General features: G+C 41.8%; 1 protein-coding gene across 1 annotated transcript in view; it reads right to left on the bottom strand.

The window, feature by feature from the left end:
- LOC118971671 (caspase-14-like) overlaps window positions 1-24,591 on the bottom strand; it is a 42,564-nt gene extending 17,973 nt beyond the window's left edge. Inside the window, exons 1-3 of the mRNA XM_073223886.1 lie at window positions 24,212-24,591; window positions 12,183-12,235; window positions 10,991-11,140 (exon numbers count right to left, since the gene is read on the bottom strand). Coding sequence (XP_073079987.1) covers window positions 10,991-11,140; window positions 12,183-12,235; window positions 24,212-24,488 — 480 coding nt within the window. The 5' untranslated portion in view covers window positions 24,489-24,591. The remainder of the gene's footprint in view (window positions 1-10,990; window positions 11,141-12,182; window positions 12,236-24,211) is intronic.
- Window positions 24,592-25,700: the final 1,109 nt, after the last annotated feature.

The raw sequence follows: 25,700 nt of genomic DNA, 5'->3' as shown, positions 1-25,700 counted from the left end.
AGGGATCCATATCTGGCTGCTCTGGGACAAAAACTTATACCTGTGTGCCTGGCCCACTGGCTCAGGCAGTGGAGACAGGCACAGCAGCCAGGAGGTAGGGAACAGCTCTTTCCTCCCCCCAGGCACCAATACCGCTCCCCTGTGACCCACGACATTGCTTCAGGGGCTGAGCAGCTCCAGAGACTACAGTTTCTGGACAGTAGAGGGCGCAATATACAACAATGAAACACAAAAGGAACCTTGTCCAAAGTAAAATTATTAATACAACTCCGGAGAAAGATTTAAATGATATGGACCTCGTGACTCTTCCTGAAAGGGAGTTCAAAATAAAAATCATCAACATTCCAATGGAGGTACAGAAAGACATCCAAGAACTCAGGAATGAATCAGGTTGGAGATCCAATCGTTGAAGAGCATGATGGAGGGTATTAAAAGCAGGTTGGATATGGTGAAAGAGGCAATAAATGAAGCAGAAACTAGAGAAGAGGAATACAAAGAAGCTGAGGCACAGAGAGAAAAAAAGATCCCTAAGAATGAAAGAATATTGAGAGAACTGTGTGACCAATCCAAGTGGAACAATTTTCAGATCATAGGGATACCAGAAGAAGAAGAGAGAGAGAAAGGGATAGAAAGTGTCTTTGAGGAGGAGGTTGCTGAAAACTTCCCCATCTGGGGAAGGAGATAGTCTCTCAGGCTATGGAGATCCACAGATCTCCCAATACAAGGGACCCAAGGAAGACAATATCAACACACATAGTAATTGAAATGGGAAAGATCAAGGATAAGAACAGACTGTTAAAAGCAGCCAGAGACAGAAATAAGATCACATACAAAGGAAAGCCCATCAGGCTAACATCAGACTTCTCAGCAGAAACCTTACAGGCCAGAAGGGAGTGTCATGATGTATTAAATGCCATGAAGCAGAAGGGCCTGGAACCAAGATTACTTTATCTGGCAAGATTATCATTTAAATTTGAAGGAGGGATTAAACAATTTCCAGATAAGCAAAAGCTGAGAGAATTTACCTCCCACAAACCATCTCTACAGTCTATTTTAGAGGGACTGCTATAGATGGAAGTGTTCCTAAGGTTTAATAGCTGTCACCAGAGGAAATAAAACCACAGTAAAGAAAGTAGAAGAGCTAATTGTGAAGCAAATGCAAAATTAAATTAACTATCCCCAAAGTCAATCAAGGGATAGACAAAAAGTACAGAATTTGATACCTAATATATAAAGAATGAAAGAGGAAGAAAAAGGAGGAGAATAAGAAAAGAACCTTTAGATTGTGTTTGTAACAGCATACTGAGTTAAGTTAGACTCTTAGATAGTAAGGAAAGTAACCTGGAACCTTTGGTAACCACGAATCTAAAGCCTGAAATGGCAATAAGTACATACCTATCGATAATCACCCTAAATGTAAATGGACTGAATGCACTAATCAAAAGATATAGAGTCACTGAGTGGATAAAAAAACAACACCCATCTATATGCTGCCTACAAGAGACTCACCTCAAACCCAAAGACATGCACAGACTAAAAGTCAAGGGATGGAAAAAGATATTTCATGCAAACAATAGGGAGAAAAAAACAGGTGTTGCAGTACTAGTATCAGACAAAATAGACTTCAAAACAAAGAAAGTAACAAGAGATAAAGAAGGACATTACATAATGATAAAGGGCTCAGTCCAACAAGAGGATATAACCATTATAAACATATATGCACCCAACACAGGAGCACCAGCATATGTGAAATGAATACAAACAGAACTAAGGGATGAAATAGAATGCAATGCATTTATTTTAGGAGACTTCAACACACCATTCACTCCAAAGGACAGATCCACCAGACAGGAAATAAGTAAGGACACAGGCACTGAATAACACACTAGAAAAGATGGACCTAATAGACATCTATAGAACTCTACACCCAAAAGCATCAGAATACACATTCTTCTCAAGTGCACATGGAACATTCTCCAGAATAGATCACATACTAGGACACAAAAAGAGCCTCAGTAAATTCCAAAAGATTAAAATTCTACCAACTAACTTTTCAGACCACAAAGGTATAAAACTAGAAATAAATTGTACAAAGAAAGCAAAAAGGCTCACAAACACATGGAGGCTTAACAACATGCTCCTAAATAGTCAATGGATCAACAACCAAATTAAAATGGAGATACAGCAACATATGGAAATAAATGACAACACAAAGCCCCAACTTCTGTGGGATGCAGTGAAAGCAGTCTTAAGAGGAAAGTATATAGCAATCCAGGCATATTTAAAGAAGGAAGAACAAACCCAAATGAATAGTCTAACGTCATAATTATCAAAATTGGAAAAAGAAGAACAAATGAGGCCTAAAGTCAGCAGAAGGAGGGATATAATAAAGATCAGAGAAGAAATAAACAAAATTGACAAAAATACAACAGAAAAAATCAATGAAACCAAGAGCTGGTTCTTTGAGAAAATAAACAAAATACATAAGCTTCTAGCCAGACTTATCAAGAGAAAAACAGAATCAACACACATCAACAGAATCAGAAACAATAAAGGAAACATCATGACTGACCCAACAGAAATACAAAAAATTATTAGAGACTACTATGAAAACCTATATGCTAAGATGCTGGAAAACCTAGATGAAATGGACAGCTTCCTAGAAAAACACAACCTTCCAAGACTGACCAAGGAAGAAACACAAAATCTAAACAAACCAATTACCAGTAAAGAAATTGAAGTGGTAATCAAAAAACTACCCAAGAGGGAAGGGAGCCAAGACGGCGGTGTGAGTAGAACAGCAGAAATCTCCTCCCAAAACCACATTTATCTATGAAAATATAACAAAGACAACTCTTCCTAAAATACAGACCAGAGGACACAGGGAAACATCCAGACCACATCCACACCTGCGAGAACCCAGCAGCTCGCGAAGGGGGTAAGATACAAGTCCCGGCCGGGCAGGACCTGAGCGCCCCTCCCCGCAGCTCCTGGCGGGTGGGGAGGAGTCAGCGGGGAGGAGTCAGCAGGGAGGGAGAGAGCCCAGGACTGCTGAACACCCAGCCCCAGTCATCCAGACCAGAGCGCAGACACAGTGCATGCATGGGGTCCTGGATACTAGGGAAACAGGGCGGCAGGACTGGTAAGCAGGTGCCTGAGGCTGACATCGGAGAACAAAGAAACAGGAGTGGCCTTTTTTTTTTTTTTTTTTGTGAGTGCTTTTTGGAAGTACTAAAGGGACAGGGACCCTAATAGTACAGAAACAGGAAAGCAAGACCGGTGAGTGGGTGCCTGAGACTGGCGCCTGAGGACAAAGAAAATCATGCGTGTTTCCTGTTTTTTTCTTTTTAATTATTTATTTAATTTTTTTCTTTGTTTTTTTTTTTTGCTGTTGTTTTGGTTTGGAGAGTGCTTTTTGGAAGTCTTAAAGGGGCAGGGCAGGACACTTAGTCCAGAGGCAGGGAATCTTGGGTTCTCTGGGCACACTAACCCACTGGGCAGCAGGGAGCACAGAGGCCCCTTACAGAGATAAATAGCTTCCCGGCAGCTCCCCCTCCAACGAGGCTCCACCATTTTGGAGCAGCAGCCTGAGCCAGGCCATGCCCACAGCAACAGCAGAGATAAACTCCATAGCAGCTGGGCAGGAAGCAGAAACCCTGTCTGCGCACAGCTGCCCAGCACAAGCTACTAGAGGTCGCTATTCTCCCAGGAGAGGAAGGCCACAAACCAACAAGAAGAAAAGCTCTTCCAGCTATCACTCGTACCAGCTCTGCAAACTATCTCTATCACCATGAAAAGACAAAACTACAGGCAGACAAAGATCACAGAGACAACACCTGAGAAGGAGACAGACCTAACCAATCTCCCTGAAAAAGAATTCAAAATAAAAATCATGAATATGCTGACAGAGATGCAGAGAAAAATGCAAGAGCAATGGGATGAAGTCCGGAGGGAGATCACAGATATCAGGAAGGAGATCACAGAAGTGAAACAAACCCTGGAAGGATTTATAAGCAGAATGGATAAGATGCAAGAGGCCATTGAAGGAATAGAAACCAGAGAACAGGAACATATACAAGCTGACATAGAGAGAGATAAAAGGATCTCCAGAAACAAAACAATACTAAGAGAACTATATGACCAATCCAAAAGGAACAATATCCGTATTATAGGGGTACCAGAAGAAGAAGAGAGAGGAAAAGGGATAGAAAGTCTCTTTGAAGAAATAATTGCTGAAAACTTCCCCAAACTGGAGGAGGAAATAATCAAACAGACCACGGAAATACACAGAACCCCCAAGAGAAAGGATCCAAGGAGGACAACACCAAGACATATAATAATTAAAATGGCAAGGATCAAGGACAAGGAAAGAGTTTTAAAGGCAGCTAGAGAGAAAAAGGTCACCTTTAAAGGAAAACCCATTAGGCTAACATCAGACTTCTCAACAGAAACCCTACAGGCCAGAAGAGAATGGCATGATATATTTAATGCAATTAAACAGAAGGGCCTTGAACCAAGAATACTGTACCCAGCACGACTAGCATTTAAATATGACGGCGGGATTAAACAATTCCCAGACAAGCAAAAGCTGAGGGAATTTGCTTCCCACAAACAACCTCTACAGGGCATCTTACACTAGATGGGAGCACTCCTAAAAAGAGCACAGAACAAAACACACAACATATGAAGAATGGAGGAGGAGGAATAAGAAGGGAGAGAAGAAAAGAATCTACAGACAGTGTATATAACAGCTCAATAAGCAAGCTAAGTTAGGCAGTAAGATACTAAGGAGGCTAACCTTGAACCTTTGGTAACCACGAATCTAAAGCCTGCAATGGCAATAAGTACATATCTCTCAATAGTCACCCTAAATGTAAATGGACTTAATGCACCAATCAAAAGACACAGAGTAATAGAATGGATAAAAAAGCAAGACCCATTCATATGCTGCTTACAAGAAACTCACCTCAAACCCAAAGACATGCACAGACTAAAAGTCAAGGGATGGAAAAACATATTTCAGGCAAACAACAGTGAGAAGAAAGCAGGGGTTGCAGTACTAATATCAGACTAAATAGACTTCAAAACAAAGAAAGTAACAAGAGATAAAGAAGGACACTACATAATGATAAAGGGCTCAGTCCAACAAGAGGATATAACCACTCTAAATATATATGCACCCAACACAGCAGCACCAGCATATGTGAAACAAATACTAACAGAACTAAAGAGGGAAATAGACTGCAATGCATTCATTTTAGGAGACTTCAACACACCACTCACCCCAAAGGATAGATCCACCGGGCAGAAAATAAGTAAGGACACAGAGGCACTGAACAACACACTAGAACAGATGGACCTAATAGACATCTATAGAACTCTACATCCAAAAGCAACAGGATATACATTCTTCTCAAGTGCACATGGCACATTCTCCAGAATAGACCACATACTAGCTCACAAAAAGAACCTCAGTAAATTCCAAAATATTGAAATTCTACCAACCAATTTTTCAGATCACAAAGGTATAAAACTAGAAATAAATTCTACAAAGAAAACAAAAAGGCTCACAAACACATGGAGGCGTAACAACATGCTTCTAAATAATCAGTGGATCAATGAACAAATCAAAATAGAAATCAAGGAATATATAGAAACAAATGACAACAACAACACAAAGCCCCAACTTCTGTAGGACGCAGCGAAAGCAGTCTTAAGAGGAAAGTATATAGCAATCCAGGCACACTTGAAGAAGGAAGAACAATCCCAAATGAATAGTCTAACATCACAATTATCAAAACTGGAAAAAGAACAAATGAGTCCTAAAGTCAGCAGAAGGAGGGACATAATAAAGATCAGAGAAGAAATAAACAAAATTGAGAAGAATAAAACCATAGCAAAAATCAACGAAACCAAGAGCTGGTTCTTTGAGAAAATAAACAAAATAGATAAGCCTCTAGCCAAACTTATTAAGAGAAAAAGAGAATCAACACACATCAACAGAATCAGAAATGAGAATGGAAAAATCACGACAGACTCCACAGAAATACAAAGAATTATTAAAGACTACTATGTAAACCTATATGCCAACAAGCTGGAAAACCTAGAAGAAATGGACAACTTCCTAGAAAAATACAACCTCCCAAGACTGACCAAGGAAGAAACACAAAAGTTAAACAAACCAATTACAAGCAAGGAAATTGAAACGGTAATCAAAAAACTACCCAAGAACAAAACCCCAGGGCTGGACAGATTTACCTTGGAATTTTATCAGACACACAGAGAAGACATAATACCCATTCTCCTTAAAGTGTTCCACAAAATAGAAGAGGAGGGAATACTCCCAAACTCATTCTATGAAGCCAATATCAACCTAATACCAAAACAAGGCAAAGACCCCACCAAAAAAGAAAATTACAGACCAATATCCCTGATCAATGTAGATGCAAAAATACTCAATAAAATATTATCAAACAGAATTTAACAGCATATCAAAAGGATCATACACCATGACCAAGCGGGATTCATCCCAGGGATGCAAGGATGGTACAACATTCGAAAATCCATCAACATCATCCACCACATCAACAAAAAGAAAGACAAAAACCAAAGGATCATCTCCATAGATGCTGAAAAAGCATTTGACAAAATTCAACATCCATTCATGATAAAAACTCTCAACAAAATGGGTATAGAGGGCAGGTACCTCAACATAATAAAGGCCAAATATGATAAACCCACAGCCAACATTATACTAAACAGCGAGAAGCTGAAAGCATTTCCTCTGAGATCGGGAACTATACAGGGATGCCCACACTCCCCACTGTTATTTAACATAGTACTAGAGGTCCTAGGCACGGCAATCAGACAAAAAAAAGAAATACAAGGAATCCAGATTGGTAAAGAAGAAGTTAAACTGTCAGTATTTGCAGATAACATGATACTGTACATAAAAAACCCTAAGGACTCCACTCCAAAACTACTAGAACTGATATTGGAATACAGCAAAGTTGCAGGATACAAAATTAACACACAGAAATCTGTAGCTTTCCTATACACTAACAATGAACCAATAGAAAGAGAAATCAGGAAAACAATTCCATTCACAATTGAATCAAAAAGAATAAAATACCTAGGAATAAACCTAACCAAAGAAGTGAAAGACCTATACCCTGAAAACTACAAGTCACTCTTAAGAGAAATTAAAGGGGACACTAACAAATGGAAACTCATCCCATGCTCCTGGCCTGGAAGAATTAATATTGTCAAAATGGCCATCCTGCCCAAAGCAATATACAGATTCAATGCAATCCCTATCAAACTACCAACAGCATTCTTCAATAAACTGGAGCAAATAATTCAAAAATTCATATGCAAACACCAAAGACCCCAAATAGCTAAAGCAATCCTGAAGAAGAATAAAGTAGGGGGGATCTCACTCCCCAACTTCAAGCTCTACTACAAAGCCATAGTAATCAAGACAATTTGGTAGTGGCACAAGAACAGAGCCACAGACCAGGGGAACAGATTAGAGACCCCAGAAATTAACCCAAACATATATGGTCAATTAATATTTGATAAAGGAGCCATGGACATACAATGGGGAAATGACAGTCTCTTCAACAGATGGTGCTGACAAAACTGGACAGCTACATGTAAGAGAATGAAACTGGATCACTGTCTAACCCCATACACAAAAGTAAATTCGAAATGGATCAAAGACCTGAATGTAAGTCATGAAACCATAAAACTCTTAGAAAAAAACATAGACAAAAATCTCTTGGACATAAACATGAGCGACTTCTTCATGAAAATATCTCCTCGGGCAAGGGAAACAAAAGCAAAAATGAACAAGTGGGACTATATCAAGCTGAAAAGCTTCTGTACAGCAAAGGACACCATCAGTAAAACAAAAAGGTACCCTACAGTATGGGAGAATATATTCATACATGATAGATCCGATAAAGGGTTGACATCCAAAATATATAAAGAGCTCACACACCTCAAAAAAACAAAAAGCAAATAATCCAATTAAAAAATGGGCAGAGGAGCTGAACAGACAGTTCTCTAAAGAAGAAATTCAGATGGCCAACAGTCACATGAAAAGATGCTCCACATCGCTTGTCATCAGAGAAATGCAAATTAAAACCACAATGAGATATCACCTCACATCAATAAGGATCGCCACCATCCAAAAGACAAACAACAATAAATGTTGGCGAGGTTGCAGAGAAAGGGGAACCCTCCTACCCTGCTGGTGGGAATGCAAATTAGTTCAACCATTGTGGAAAGAAGTATGGAGGTTCCTCAAAAAGTACAAAATAAAAATACCATTTCACCCAGGAATTCCACTTCTAGGAATTTACCCTAAGAATGCAGCAGCCCAGTTTGAAAAAGACAGATGCACCCCTATGTTTATCACAGCACTATTTACAATAGCCAAGATATGGAAGCAACCTAAGTGTCCATCAGTAGATGAATGGATAAACAAGATGTGGTACATATACACAATGGAATATTACTCAGCCATAAGAAAATAACAGATCCTACCATTTGCAATAACATGGATGGAGCTAGAGGGTATTATGCTCAGTGAAATAAGCCAGGTGGAGAAAGACAAGTACCAAATGATTTCACTCATATGTGGAGTATAAGAACAAAGAAAAACTGAAGGAACAAAACAGCAGCAGAATCACAGAACCTAGGAATGGACTAATAGTTATCAAAGGGAAAGGGACTGGGCAGGAGGGGTGGGAAGGGAGGGATAAGGGCAGGGAAAAAGAAAGGGGGCCGTACAATTAGCATGTATAATGTGGGGGGGGCATAGGGAGGGCTGTGCAACACAGAGAACAAGTAGTGAGTCTACAGCATCTTACTACACTGATGGACAGTGACTGTAATGGGGTTTGTGGTGGGGGGGACTTGGTGAAAGGGGGAGTTTAGTAACCATAATGTCCTTCATGTAATTGTAGATTAATGATAATAAAATGAAAAAACAAAAAAAAAATAGTTGTATTTACTATAACTAAATTCTTAATAAAAAATTGCAAAATTTGTCCTAAAAAAAAAAAGAGTAGTCAAGAACATTTAGGAACAGCACCCCCCCCCACAAACCTCCACCCCAAAAAAGCAATGAAGTGGGTGAAGGATGGGTCCTGGCAAACATCAAAATGTACTAAATAACAGTGAGTAAAACAGTGATAGATACATGAGTAAGTGACATATTAATAAGCTATCAATGGAATATTTTAGAGTCCAAAAGTTGATCCAAGCATACTATAGGAATTTATTTCATAATAAAGGTGGAATTTCAAGTACGTGGGGGAAGGACATATTATTCAATAAATTGGTTGAGATAACCAACCATCCATTTGGAAATAAAGTGAGACCTCCTGCCTCATATTGTTCCAAAAATAAAATTCCAAAGAGTCAAAGGTAAACCTTAAATTATAAAAATATTACTGAAAAGTTTTTTTTTTAATTTTAAGTTGTGGAAGCATGAGGTTTCAGCCAAGAAGTCAACAGACAGAAAGGTTGGCAAGTTTACTCACAAACATTAAAAGACTTCCATGTGACTTAAGACAACAAAAAGCCAGATGGCAAGTAACAGGGTAGGAGAAAGTATTTGCACTGTTTCATAAATGAATGAATTCCAGGAAAATAACTATAGAATAAGAACAAGAAAAAGAAACTCCAGTAGGAAAAAGGGCAAAGGTTACAAACAGGTAATCTACAAAAGGAAAAAAATTGGCCAAAAGATATTCAACCAAACTAATAATCTAGAAAATGAAACTTAAACAGTGAACGAGTTTTGCCTATAAGACTGCTGAGAGAAAAGAGCCCCCTTGCAGGCCTTTGGGAGAATAAGCCAAAAGAACATTATCAAGTAAGGTGGAAGAGATTCTGGTCCAGTCCTTGGAGAAAATGAAGGAGTCTATTTGTAGCTTCGAAATAAAAATGAAATGGAAACTTACTGAGCACTACTATAAAGCAGCTACTATTCTGGGAACTTTTCCACATAGCAGCTCATTGCATTCTCACCACAGCCCTACAGATTTAAGTTACTAGTATCAAGCCCATTTTAGAGAGAAGTAGTTGATTTAATTTAATGTGGGGTTTCTACAACTATTGCACTGGGGCTGCCCTGGGATTCATGAGACATTCAGCCACAGTCTTGGCTTCTACCCACAGATGGCAGTAAGCACCCGCCGGTTGTGACAACCAAAAATGTCCCCAGACATCACTTTGTTCTCTGGGAGACAAAGTCATTCTCAGTTGAGAACCAGATTTAAGGTGACAACTAGTAAGAGACAGAATCCCAACTCCGGGGGTCTGTGCTACATCTCACCTTCTGCTCTGCTGTTCCTTACATTTCACTAGGTGTAATCCCTGGGATCTATGAAGGGCTACTGTCCCCAAATAAGGGCAGGTCTAGGCCATGACTCAGTTAGGGTCAGACAGGTAAGAATGCAGTTCCCACCCACCCACTACCACTCTTCTACCTTCTTTTCTCTGTGTCACCCAGTAAGGTCATGTGCACGGCTGCCTACGGCTCTTGGCATCCCCTGCCCTGACCCTTGCCAAGGTCCTGAGTGAGTCCCACAAGGGCTCACAGCTCCAGGGCTGCTGGCTCCCTCTGGCCTGGCTTCTGCTGACCTCTCACAGCGGCCTCCTGGGTCTTCCCCACTCCCACACGCTCTGCATCTTTGCCCACTCTGGACTCATGGCTTGTCCTTGGGCTCCTTGCTCAGGACACCTGCCTGGGTCCTTTTCCCTCTTCAACTGCACGGTCTAGCTACAGCTGGAGCCCAGAGGGCCGAGACCTCATACACTTGAAATTACAGAAGCATCAGCAATTTCACCAGGATATCCAAGCCATTGCTTAGCAGGTCCTGGTTCTCATTGGGCACTAAAGCCCAATTCTTAGAAAAAGGGGAGGAAGATTATAAAATCCAAGTTATAGGTCTTCATTTTGTTTTCAATCTGTTACCATTTTGTCAGGATCGATGCACAGTGTGTCCTCAAATTGGCACTGGCCCAGCCATTCCTTCATTAGTGTGATGTCACGGTTGGCCCCAGACCTGTTCTTCTTCACACACATGAGGAATGCCCTCCGCTGGCCACTCAGGTCATAACGGTCCTGTTTCCCAGGAAAGCCAAGAAACAACATTTAAACCAAACCAAACGTAGAAATGCAAATATGCCACATTCATGAAACACTGAGTGTGCTCTGGGATTACTGGTGAGATTTCCCAGTTCAGATCCAGGGCCCAAACTGACTGCTTCTCTTACCCATTCTGGAAACAGGGTGAGAGGAGGCATGACTTGATTTATAATTCTTTCAAATACCTTTCTCAGACTAGGACTGCTAGGCCAGTCCCATTTATAATTCCCATGTGCAGCCATCACTGCCAGCTTGAGGAAACATGGCTGGCAGGGGAACATGGTGAACGACCACACAGGGCAAAATCCAGAATGTGGCCGTTCCACAGACAACCTGGTTTCTTTAACAAATAAACGTCAAGAAAAAAATGTTACAGGGAAAAGTTTTGTGAATCAAGATCTTAAGAGAGACAAACCAGTCACATGGAACTGTGGATCAGCATCCTGACTCAACCCAATGGCACCTCTGCCAAGATGAAGGAATTTGTTTTCAGGAAAAATAATGGTGGTGTGGTTGTGTTTTGAAAAAACTCTGAGATTCATACTAAAGCATCTGCAGATGAAAGTGAAATATCTGGATTTGCTTTGAAATATTTCATAGGGGGAGCAGATAAAACAAGCCTGGGTGTGCCACCTGTGGGTACAGAGTGACAAGGATGTTGGGTGCAGTTTAGGAAATTCACTCTTCTGTTATCTTTTAGTATTTACATACAACTTCTACAAAAAAACTTAAAAAATAAACCCCAAAACCTTGCAGCCTGCAATTTATAGACTTGCCCAAGGCCATAGAGCCAGTCCTTCAACCTGAGACAATAACAGTGCCTACCTCATTTGGTTAATGAATGCACAGTGGATTTTACTATTATAATGGAAAGCAGTGGTATCTGACCATTTGAGACAACCAGTAAGGTAGTCAGTCCCTTTAACCTAACAGGAGCAGCACCAAAAATGCTCAAATGGTGGCTAAATACTCTACAGTCACCAGCGTGTGGTATGGGGGTAAAAGTGAAAATATTTACCAGTTCACCTTCCACACAGTCAAAGCTTCTCTTGGAAATCTTTCTCGGAATCACTGAATGAATTTTCATGAAGAAGAGAATAAAAGAGAAAAGAACATTATTTCTTTCTCATGTTTTTCCTCTGTAATCAAGATCTGCTGCTGTTCCTACCAACAGGACGCTCCTCCCGAGGAATTCAAGGAGTATCTCCTAAGGTTTTGGGTCCAGCAGTCTTCAACCTTTTTTTTTTTTTTGGTTCCTGGCTATTTATTTATTTTTTTGCTATTATTAATGTAAAATTACATGAGCAGGGCGGAGCCAAGATGGCGGCGGGAGTAGGACAGTGGGAATCTCCTCCCAAAAACACATATACTTTTGAAAATACAACAAATACAACTAATCCTAAAAGAGAGACCAGAAGACACAGGACAACAGCCAGACTACATCCACACCTGCGAGAACCCAGGGCCTGGTAAAAGGGATAAGATACAAGCCACAGCCCAGCAGGACCCGAGCGCCCTTCACTCCAGCTCCTGGCGGGAGGAGAGGAGTCGGAGCAGAGAGGGAGAGGGAGCCCAGGACTGCTAAACACCCAGCCCTAGCCATCCACACCAGAGCGCAGACACACAGTGCATGCGTGGGGTGCTGGAAACTAGGGACACAGGACAGCAAGACCTCTGAGTGGGTCCTGCAGCCAGCGCTCCTGGGACAAAGAAAAGCGAGTGCTTTTTGAAAGTCTTAAAGGGACAGGGACCCCACCGCCGGATGGAAGCATCCCAGGTCACAGTCCAGCAGCTGGAAATTCCAGGGAACTCTGGGCGCACTAACCCCCTGGGCAACAGCTGTGAGACCCCTCATGGAGGTAAACAGCCAAACAGCCCCCTGTCCATTGCACCTCAGGGGCGCCGCCATAGCAGAGCAGTAGCCTGAGGCTGGCCACGCCCACAGCAAGGGAGCTTCCTCAATAGTGGCCAGGCAAGATACAGAGACACAGTCTACACGCAATTGCCAAATACAAGCCACTAGGGGTCGCAGTTGTCCCAGTAAATAAAGGCCAGGAGCAAGTGGAAAGTCTTGGCTTCCCCAGCTGACAGATGAGTCAATAGCTCACCATTGCACATATCAACATGAAAAGGCAAAAAAATTTGATCCAGACAACACTAACCCAGACAGCTTCGACATCTTCTACATCTTCCCCTGAGAAGGAACCTGGGGAGATAGATTTAACTAGTCTTCCTGAAAAATAATTCGAAACAAAAGTCATAACCATGCTGATGGACTTGCAGAGAAATATACAAGAACTAAGGAGGGAGAATACAGAAATAAAACAAGCTCTGGAAGGATTTCAAAGCAGAATGGAAGAGATGCAAGAGACTATTAATGGACTAGAAAACAGAGAACAGGAACACAGAGAAGCTGATGCAGAGAGAGATAAAAGGATCTCCAGGAATGAAAGAATATTAAAAGAACTGTGTGACCAATCGAAACGGAACAATATTCGCATCATAGGAACACCAGAAGAAGAAGAGAGAGAAAAAGGGATAGAAAGTGTCTTTGAAGAAATAATTGCTGAAAACTTCCCTAAACTAGGGGAGGAAAGGACCTCTCAGACCACAGAAACCACAGAACTCCCATGACAAGGGACCCAAGGAGGGCAACACCAAGACATAATAATTAAAATGGCAAAGATCAAAGATGAGGACAGAGTATTAAAGGCAGCCAGAGAGAAAAAAAACGGTCACCTACAAAGGAAAACCCATCAGGCTATCATCACACTTCTCAACAGAAACCCTACAGGCCAGAAGAGAATGGCATGATATACTTAATGCAATGAAACAGAAGGGCCTCGAACCAAGAATACTGTATCCAGCACGATTATCATTTAAATATGAAGGAGGGATTAAACAATTCCCAGACAAGCAAAAGTTGAGGGAATTTGCCTCCCACAAACCACCTCTACAGGGCATTTTACAGGGACTGCTCTAGATGGGAGCACTCCTTAAAAGAGCACAGAACAAAACACCCAACATATGAAGAAGGGAGGAGTAGGAATAAGAAGGGAGAGAAATAAAGAATCATCAGCCCATGTTTATAATAGCTCAATAAGCGAGTTAAGTTAGACAGTAAGATAGTAAAGAAGCTAACCTTGAACTTTTGGTAACCACAAACTTAAAGCATGCAATGGCAGTAAGTACCTACCTTTCAATAATCACCCTAAATATAAATGAACTGAATGCACCAATCAAAAGACACAGAGTAATAGAATGGATAAAAAAGCAAGACCCATTCATATGCTGCTTACAAGAGATTCACCTCAAACCCAACGACATGCACAGACTAAAAGTCAAGGGATGGAAAAAGATATTTCATGCAAACAACAAAGAGAAAAAAGCAGGTGTTGCAATACTAGTATCAGACAAAATAGACTTCAAAACAAGGAAAGTAACAAGAGATAAAGGACATTACATAATGATAAAGGGCTCAGTCCAACAAGAGGGTATAATCATTATAAATATATATGCACCCAATACAGGAGCACCAGCATATGTGAAACAAATACTAACAGAATTAAAGGAGGAAATAGAATGCAATGCATTTATTCTGGGAGACTTCAACACACCACTCACTCCAAAGGACAGATCCACCAGACAGAAAATAAGTAAGGACACAGAGGCACTGAACAACACACTAGAACAGATGGACCTAATAGACATCTACAGAACTCTACATCCAAAAGCAACAGGATACACATTCTTCTCAAGTGCACATGGAACATTCTCCAGAATAGAACACATACTAGGCCACAAAAAGAGCCTCAGTAAATTCCAAAAGATTAAAATCCTACCAACCAACTTTTCAGACCACGAAGGCATAAAACTAGAAATAAACTATACAAAGAAAGCAAAAAGGTGCACAAACACATGGAGGCTTAACAACACGCTCCTAAATAATCAATGGATCAATGACCAAATCACAATGGAGATCCAGCAATATATGGAAACAAACGACAACAACACAAAGCCCCAACTACTGTGGGATATGGCAAAAGCAGTCTTAAGAGGAAAGTATATAGCAATCCAGGCATATTTAAAGAAGGAAGAACAATCCCAAATGAATGGTCTAATGTCACAATTATCGAAATTGGAAGAAGAAGAACAAATGAGGCCTAAGGTCAGCAGAAGGAGGGATATAATAAAGATCAGAGAAGAAATAAATAAAATTGAGAAGAATAAAACAATAGAAAAAATCAATGAAACCAAGAGCTGGTTCTTTGAGAAAATAAACAAAATACATAAGCCTCTAGCCAGAATTATTAAGAAGAAAAGAGAGTCAACACACATCAACAGAATCAGAAACAAGAAAGGAAAAATCACGAGGAACCCCACAGAAATACAAAGAATTATTAGAGAACACTATGAAAACCTATATGCTAACAAGCTGGGAAACCTAGGAGAAATGGACAACTTCCTAGAAAAATGCAACCTTCCAAGACTGACGCAGAAAGAAACAGAAAATCTAAACAGACCAATTACCAGCCATGAAATTGAAGCGGTAATCAAAAATCTACAAAAGAACAAAACCCCAGGGCCAGATGGATTTACCTCGGATTTCTATCAGACATACAGAGAAGATATAATACCCATTCTCCTTTAAGTTTTCCAAAAAATAGAAGAGGAGGGAATACTCCCAAACTCATTCTACGAAGCCAACATCACCCTAATACCAAAACCAGGCAAAGACCCCACCAAAAAAGAAAACTACAGACCAAGATCCCTGATGAACGTAGATGCAAAAATACTCATTAGCAAACCGAATTCAAAAATACATGAAAAGGATCACACACCATGAGCAGGTGGGATTCATCCCAGGGATACAAGGATGGTACAACATTCGACAATCCATCAACATCATCTACCACATAAACAAAAAGAAGGACAAAAACCACATGATCATCTCCATAGATGCTAAAAAAGCATTTGACAAAATTCAACATCCATTCATGATAAAAACTCTCAACAAAATGGGTATAGAGGGCAAGTACCTCAACATAATAAAGGCCATATATGATAAACCCACAGCCAATATCATACTGAATAGCGAGAAGCTGAAAGCTTTTCCTCTGAGATCGGGAACAAGACAGGGATGCCCACTCTCCCCACTGTTATTCAACATAGTACTGGAGGTCCTAGCCACAGCAGTCAGACAAAACAAAGAAACACAAGGAATCCAGATTGGTAAAGAAGAAGTTAAACTGTCACTATTTGCAGATGACATGATATTGTACATAAAAAACCCTAAAGACTCCACTCCAAAAGTACTAGGGCTAATATCGGAATTCAGCAAAATTGCAGGATACAAAATTAACACACAGAAATCTGTGGCTTTCCTATACACTAACAATAAACTAATAGAAAGGGAAATCGGGAAGACAATTCCATTCACAATAGCACCAAAAAAATAAAATACCTAGGAATAAACCTAACCAAGGAAGTGAAAGACCTATACACTGAAAACTATAAGACACTCTTTAAGAGAAATTAAAGAGGTCACTAACAAATGGAAACTCATCCCATGCTCCTGGCCTGGAAGAATTAATATCGTCAAAATGGCCATCCTGCCCAAAGCAATATACAGATTCAATGCAATCCCTATCAAACTACCAATAGCATTCTTCAATGAACTGGAACAAATAGTTCAAAAATTCATATGGAAACACCAAAGACCCCGAATAGCTAAAGCAATCCTGAGAAGGAAGAATAAAGTGGTGGGGGATCTCACTCCCCAACTTCAAGCTCTACTACAAAGCCACAGTAATCAAGACAATTTGGTACCGGCACAAGAACAGAGCCACAGACCAATGGAACAGAATAGAGACTCCAAACATTAACCCAAACATATATGGTTAACTAATATTCGATAAAGGGGCTATGGACATACAATGGGGAAATGACAGTCTCTTCAACAGATGGTGCTGGCAAAACTGGACAGCTACATGTAAGAGAATGAAACTGGATCACTGTCTAACCCCATACACAAAAGTAAATTCGAAATGGATCAAAGACCTGAATGTAAGTCATGAAACCATAAAACTCTTAGAAAAAAACATAGACAAAAATCTCTTGGACATAAACATGAGCGACTTCTTCATGAAAAATCTCCCCGGGCAAGGGAAACAAATGCAAAAATGAACAAATGGGACTATATCAAGCTGAAAAGCTTCTGTACAGCAAAGGACACCATCAATAGAACAAAAAGGTATCCTACAGTATGGGAGAATATATTCGTAAATGACAGATCTGATAAAGGGTTGACATCCAAAATATATAAAGAGCTCACACACATCAACAAACAAAAAGCAAATAATCCAATTAAAAAATGGGCAGAGGAGCTGAATAGACAGCCAGTTCTCTAAAGAAGAAATTCAGGTGGCCAACAGACACATGAAAAGATGCTCCACATCGCTTGTCATCAGAGAAATGCAAATTAAAACCACAATGAGATATCACCTCACACCAGTAAAGAAGGCCAGCATAGAAAAGTCAAAGAACAACAAATGCTGGCAAGGTTGTGGAGAAGGGGGGACCCTCCTACACTGCTGGTGGGAATGTAAATTAGTTCAACCATTGTGGAAAGCAGTATGGAGGTTCCTCAAAATGCTCAAAATAGAATACCATTTGACCCAGGAATTCCACTTCTAGGAATTTACCCTAAGAATGCAGCACTCCAGTTTGAAAAAGACAGATGCACCCCTATGTTTATCACTGCACTATTTACAATAGCCAAGATATGGAAGCAACCTAAGTGTCCATCAGTAGATGAATGGATAAACAAGATGTGGTACATATACACAATGGAATATTACTCAGCCATAAGAAAATAACAGATCCTACCATTTGCAACAACATGGATGGAGCTAGAGGGTATTATGCTCAGTGAAATAAGCCAGGTGGAGAAAGACAAGTACCAAATGATTTCACTCATCTGTGGAGTATAAGAACAAAGAAAAACTGAAGGAACAAAACAGCAGCAGAATCAGAGAACCCACGAATGGACTAATAGTTACCAAAGGGAAAGGGACTGGGCAGGATGGGTGAGGAGGGAGGGACAAGGGTGGGAAAAAAGAAAGGGGGCATTACATTTAGCATGTATAGTGTGTGGGGGGCACAGGGAGGGCTGTGCAACACAGAGAAGACAAGTAGTGATTTTACAGCATCTTACTACGCTTATGGACAGTGACTGTGAAGGGGTATGTAGGGGGAACTTGGTGAAGGGGGGAGCCTAGTAAACATAATGTTCTTCATGTAATTGTAGATTAATGATACCATAATAAAGTTAAAAAAAAAACTGGGGCCTGGAAACACACTTACACTTGCACATTTATTCAAGGAGACATTTATCAGGTTGTTCACTGTAGCAAATATTATAGAGAGGAAAAAAAGTAAACAACCTTAATGCCCAGTAGGGAAATTGGTAAATAAAATTATCTATCTACTCATATGATTACTACATAACAGTTCAAAGGGTTTAATAATGTTGCTTTTAATTAAAAAGTAAAATGAGTTATCTACTTCTTACACCAGGTAGGTTCCAAACTAAAATCTCACCATGTATATTAAAAAAAAATAAGACATCATGCTAAACTTTTATTTGGTTAACTTCTAAGGAACTGCTTATTAGTATGGCATTTATTCCATATTATATTGATAGCTGGGGGGACTGAATGCTCACCATCTGAACTGTGAGACCCCCCCCCTAGGGCCCTTTATATGCTCAGCTACCAGAACAAAGGCACCCAGGTCTATGTCACCCACACAGAAGTAGGAAAGTAAGGAACAGAAGTAACATCTAAAACAGTTGCAATCATTAGCTTCTGGGAAGTAAAACTGAGCAGCGGGAGGAATAGGGTACTAGACAGCTCTTTTGATTAAGTCTTATATTACCATTTGACCTGTTAAACTATATTCATAGATTATTTTTAAACCATGGACTTAAGATCATCTTGATAAAAATGATTTTAATTGGAATATCAGTTATACAATAAAGTTCTCATTTTGTTTTGTTAATAAATAAATAAATACATAAATAAATAAAATTACATGAGCAACATTATGGTTACTAGACTCTCCCTATTATCAAGACCCCACCACAAACCCCATTATAGTCAGCAGTCTTCAATCTTTTTTTCTTTAATTTTTTTATTTTGATATCATTAATCCACAATTACATGAAGAACATTATGTTTACTAGGCTCCCCCCTTCACCAAGTTCCCCCTACATACCCCTTCACAGTCACTGTCCATAAGCGTAGTAAGATGCTGTAAAATCACTACTTGTCTTCTCTGTGTTGCACAGCCCTCCCTGTGCCCCCCACACACTATACATGCTAAACGTAATGCCCCCTTTCTTTTTTCCCACCCTTGTCCCTCCCTCCTCACCCATCCTGCCCAGTCCCTTTCCCTTTGGTAACTATTAGTCCATTCGTGGGTTCTCTGATTCTGCTGCTGTTTTGTTCCTTCAGTTTTTCTTTGTTCTTATACTCCACAGATGAGTGAAATCATTTGGTACTTGTCTTTCTCCACCTGGCTTATTTCACTGAGCATAATACCCTCTAGCTCCATCCATGTTGTTGCAAATGGTAGGATCTGTTATTTTCTTATGGCTGAGTAATATTCCATTGTGTATATGTACCACATCTTGTTTATCCATTCATCTACTGATGGACACTTAGGTTGCTTCCATATCTTGGCTATTGTAAATAGTGCAGTGATAAACATAGGGGTGCATCTGTCTTTTTCAAACTGGAGTGCTGCATTCTTAGGGTAAATTCCTAGAAGTGGAATTCCTGGGTCAAATGGTATTCTATTTTGAGCATTTTGAGGAACCTCCATACTGCTTTCCACAATGGTTGAACTAATTTACATTCCCACCAGCAGTGTAGGAGGGTCCCCCCTTCTCCACAACCTTGCCAGCATTTGTTGTTCTTTGACTTTTCTATGCTGGCCTTCTTTACTGGTGTGAGGTGATATCTCATTGTGGTTTTAATTTGCATTTCTCTGATGACAAGCGATGTGGAGCATCTTTTCATGTGTCTGTTGGCCACCTGAATTTCTTCTTTAGAGAACTGGCTGTCTATTCAGCTCCTCTGCCCATTTTTTAATTGGATTATTTGCTTTTTGTTTGTTGATGTGTGTGAGCTCTTTATATATTTTGGATGTCAACCCTTTATCAGATCTGTCATTTACGAATATATTCTCCCATACTGTAGGATACCTTTTTGTTCTATTGATGGTGTCCTTTGCTGTACAGAAGCTTTTCAGCTTGATATAGTCCCATTTGTTCATTTTTGCATTTGTTTCCCTTGCCCGGGGAGATTTTTCATGAAGAAGTCGCTCATGTTTATGTCCAAGAGATTTTTGTCTATGTTTTTTTCTAAGAGTTTTATGGTTTCATGACTTACATTCAGGTCTTTGATCCATTTTGAATTTACTTTTGTGTATGGGGTTAGACAGTGATCCAGTTTCATTCTCTTACATGTAGCTGTCCAGTTTTGCCAGCACCATCTGTTGAAGAGACTGTCATTTCCCCATTGTATGTCCATAGCCCCTTTATCGAATATTAGTTAACCATATATGTTTGGGTTAATGTTTGGAGTCTCTATTCTGTTCCATTGGTCTGTGGCTCTGTTCTTGTGCCGGTACCAAATTGTCTTGATTACTGTGGCTTTGTAGTAGAGCTTGAAGTTGGGGAGTGAGATCCCCCCCACTTTATTCTTCCTTCTCAGGATTGCTTTAGCTATTCGGGGTCTTTGGTGTTTCCATATGAATTTTTGAACTATTTGTTCCAGTTCATTGAAGAATGCTATTGGTAGTTTGATAGGGATTGCATTGAATCTGTATATTGCTTTGGGCAGGATGGCCATTTTGACGATATTAATTCTTCCAGGCCAGGAGCATGGGATGAGTTTCCATTTGTTAGTGACCTCTTTAATTTCTCTTAAAGAGTGTCTTATAGTTTTCAGTGTATAGGTCTTTCACTTCCTTGGTTAGGTTTATTCCTAGGTATTTTATTTTTTTGGTGCTATTGTGAATGGAATTGTCTTCCCGATTTCCCTTTCTATTAGTTTATTGTTAGTGTATAGGAAAGCCACAGATTTCTGTGTGTTAATTTTGTATCCTGCAACTTTGCTGAATTCCGATATTAGCTCTAGTAGTTTTGGAGTGGAGTCTTTAGGGTTTTTCATGTACAATGTCATGTCATCTGCAAATAGTGACAGTTTAACTTCTTCTTTACCAATCTGGATTCCTTGTGTTTCTTTGTTTTGTCTGACTGCTGTGGCTAGGACCTCCAGTACTATGTTGAATAACAGTGGGGAGAGTGGGCATCCCTGTCTTGTTCCCAATCTCAGAGGAAAAGGTTTCAGCCTCTTGCTGTTCAGTATGATGTTAGCTGTGGGTTTATTATATATGGCCTTTATTATGTTGAGGTACTTGCCCTCTATGCTCATTTTGTTGAGAGTTTTTATCATGAGTGGATGTTAAATTCTGTCAAATGCTTTTTCAGCATCTATGGAGAGGATCATGTGGTTTTTGTCCTTCTTTTTGTTTATGTGGTGGATGATGTTGACGGATTGTCGAATGTTGTACCATCCTTGCATCCCTGGGATGAATCCCACTTGGTCATGGTGTATGATCCTTTTAATGTATTTTTGAATTTGACTTGCTAATATTTTGTTGAGTATTTTTGCATCTACGTTCATCAGGGATATTGGTCTGTAGTTTTCTTTTTTGGTGGGGTCTTTTCCTGGTTTTGGTATTAGGGTGACGTTGGCTTCATAGAATGAGTTTGGGAGTATTCCCTCCTCTTCTATTTTTTGGAAAACTTTAAGGTGAATGGGTTTTATGTTTTCTCTGTATGTCTGATAAAATTCCGAGGTAAATCCATCTGGCCTGGGGGTTTTGTTCTTGGGTAGTTTTTGGATTACCGCTTCAATTTTGTTGCTGGTAATTGGTCTGTTTAGATTTTCTGTTTCTTTCTGCGTCAGTCTTGGAATGTTGTATTTTTCTAGGAAGTTGTCCATTTCTCCTAGGTTTTCCAGCTTGTTAGCATATAGGTTTTCATAGTATTCTCTAATAATTCTTTGTATTTCTGTGGGGTCCGTTGTGGTTTTTCCTTTCTCGTTTCTGATTCTGTTGATGTGTGTTGACTCTCTTTTTCTCTTAATAAGTCTGGCTAGAGCAGTCTTCAATCTTATTAGAGAATGATTTCCTTGGATTATGAACACCCTGTTCCAAATGCATGTTGACCTTAAAAATGAACGTCAGTTATTGTAATAGCAAAAATGGGTTTATTTGGGAATAGCAGAGAACTGCAACTGGGGACAACAGGGAATTGCAATTGGGGACAGCAGCTACATCAAAGCCATAGGCAAGTCGGGAGAATAAAGGAGGGGGACACTCTTTTACATAGGATGGGGAGGTGGGGATTTGTTTAAAGCAAAAAGCCCACCAGAGGAAACTGGGAGTCCCAAGAGTGGTGGCTGCTCAATAGCTAAGTAGTGTCACTGGGAAGTTTGGGAAAGGGGGGAACCTGCCTTCCGCTGCTGAGAGCGGAGTCTTTAAAACAGTTTGGCACCGGCTCATCTCGTAGGGTTGGGACTGAGGCGGGATGTGAGTGAGCGCTCCCCCTGCAAGCCTCTGCACACCATGTCAGTGAGGTTTCCCTTTATTAATGTTCACCCTCACCATGCTGGAAATTTCAAACGGACCTCCCTTAGACCCCTCAGGTTTAGGGGCAGAACGACCCAGGCTAGCGAGGAAAAGGACAAGGATGAATTGACAGTACTATGCACATGAACGTCCACAGGATGTCAATAAAGGGAAAGGCAAAGGAAAGGAATTAGGCACTATTTTTTTTACTTAAGGTAATGTCTTAGCACTCAATTCAAGTATTTATTGGTTGCCTAGAGTGTGCAGCCATGATATGGTGAAGTTTGGATAATTCTCGAAAAATAAAAGACACTTTGCCAACAGCAAGGGACTCCCAGTGTAAAGGAGCGACAACAAAAAGTGTAATGGGTAAACTACTAAGCCTGCAGGGACGGTAAGACCGATTCTGGGAAGGTGCAAGTAAAGGGAGAGGGAACCAAGGCTCCAGGGGCCAGAACCCGCCTATCGGCTGCGTGTTGTGAGCCATTACAGTGGTCTCCCAAGTACAAACAGAAAACCAATCAGCAATAACAACATGCCTCAAAACACAAGCAGCTCATAACCATGCTAAGGTGAGACCAGTCTATTTTAGTGTCTATCTCAACCGCCTCCCCATAGGTGCTTTCTCCTGCTGTACTCTCTCTCACACACACTACACACACATACACACTAAATTTGGGGGTGGGGAAAGCCCTAACGTCCCTCAACCTGTTACACATGGCATTTCTTGATCATAAGCCACATCTTCCGAAATTTATGGCAAATGGCATCATGGTGTTCAAGAAGAGGGACCCCACCATGGGCACATGCACTGGCTATGCTGCGGTAAGAGGATTCCAGGGACCCCACCATGGGCACATATGCACTGGAGATGCAGCAACAGGGAGTTTCCAGGGAACCCCAGCGTGAACACATCTACCTGAGATGCGGCGGTAGGCGGATCCGCACACTGGGCTTCCCACGTATCACCTAAAACCTCCCACATCATAATCACTCGGTGGGTGCTTGTAAAATGTGCCTGCTCAGATTTCTGAGCCCATTCCAAAATGAACTGGTGGACCCTGGTGACTACTCAGGATGCTCACTCAGATTTTATGCCTGGGGAGGGCGACTCCCGGCTGCTCACCCCTGAACCCGCGCCCCGCCCTCGGCCCTCGCGTCCCCCAACCTCCCCGCCCCCGCTCACCTCCGCCCCACGCCCCCCAAACTTCAGGCCCTGCTTCCGCCTCTGTACCTCGCCCTAGGCGCCTGCCCACCGTGCCCCCCAAGCCCCAGGCCCTGCTCCCGCCTCTGCTCCCCGGGTTCCCTGACCTTCTGGCCCCCGCTCCCCCAGTCTCCGCTCACCAGCGCCCTCGGCAGTCTCGCCCTTCCAGCGCGCCAGCAGGTCGACGCGGCGCAGCCGCTGCAGCACCGTGGTGAAGACGCGCGCGGCATCCGGCAGGTAGTAGTGCCGGGCCAGCAGGCGGGCCAGTCCCGAAGCGCTGCCGCCCTCCAACTCCAGTTGCACCTGGCTCACGCGCGGCTCCTCGTCCACCTTCTGCAGGATGATGCGGAAGTGGCGCAGCTCCTGCGGGGACAGTACGGCCAGGGTCTCCTGCAGACGGTTCTGCAGCTCCTCCATGGCGAGCCGCGCGCCCGGGAGGCGTTTCCGCTGCGCAGCCGAGGTCCGCGGGCAAAGCAGGCCGCTCCACCGACCTCCCGCCTTCCTCCCTCGGGCCCCGCCCCTCCAGAGCCACGTCCCCGCCCGGGCCCCGCCTCCGCCCGGAGCCCCACTCCCAGCCCGGTTCCCGGGCCCGCCCCACCCTGGTCACGCCTCCCGGCCCAGAACCAGCCCCTGCTGACCCCACGGAACCTGTCCCTATTGTGTAGTGCGTCCCCGGGACTTAAGCGCGCTGGTCCCCGGCCCAGGTCGGTTCCGTTAGAGCCCCGGGGAGGCGACCCGGGCGTCGGCAGGGTTCAGAGGCTCCAGGTACCTGCGGTGGCCGCCGGGCTTGAGAACAGCGAATCTACCTCCAGGGCGTTTGTCAACTCCCTGAGCAGGTGGTTCCAAAGCAGCGGGACTTGAAACCCGAAGTAATAGCCGCGGATGTTGCACTGGGCCAGCTGTTTTTGGAAAAGCCTGGTGACAAAAGGTAAGGTTTGAGAATTGCAGTCAGCAAGAGGTTAGCAGTGCACACCGCTCACTGGTGTGTGGAGAGCCGTGCCTTGGTGACACCTTGGCTTTGCAACCCCAGAGTCAGTACTGTGGGTTCCAGTTCCCTACTTGCTCTAATTGTGGTTTGGCTCAAAACGACCTACTCTTTCATAAAGCTGGTGAGTCTCAGGACCTTGTCTGAATCCTGATTCATATAAACCAACTGTAAAAACTCGTTTTTGAGGCAGAGAAATGTGAATATGGGTTGTTTTGGATAGTATGCAATTTAGCCTTTTCCAGGTGGGATAGAAACACTGTAGTTACATACGAACAATGTCCATAATTCTTAGAGATGTATATTTAGGTATGAAGGGTGAGATGGTGTGGTGTCTGGGATCTGCTTTTTAAAGCATCATAAAGGAAAGCAAAAAGTGGGGGGAGAAGACAAGCAAGAATGGCAAAATCCTGGTAGTTGTTCCATCTCAATTATGTGGATGAAGGGCCAGAGTACTGTCTGCTCTGCTCTTGGGACTTAAGTATTACATAATATATTTTTGGAAATTGAGTATAATTGTTAGCTTGAAAGCTTTGCTCCTGTCCTTCTAGCCACGCCTTCCTAGGCCTTATCTGTCCTCAACAGATGACTGTTTCCTCCCACAAAGCCCTGCCTCTTAACAAAGTATGAGGCAGCCCATTAAA

Source organism: Manis javanica, chromosome 15 (assembly GCF_040802235.1).
Source record: "Manis javanica isolate MJ-LG chromosome 15, MJ_LKY, whole genome shotgun sequence".
Taxonomy (NCBI): Eukaryota; Metazoa; Chordata; class Mammalia; order Pholidota; family Manidae; genus Manis; species Manis javanica.
This window is presented reverse-complemented; position numbering and strand designations above follow the sequence as displayed.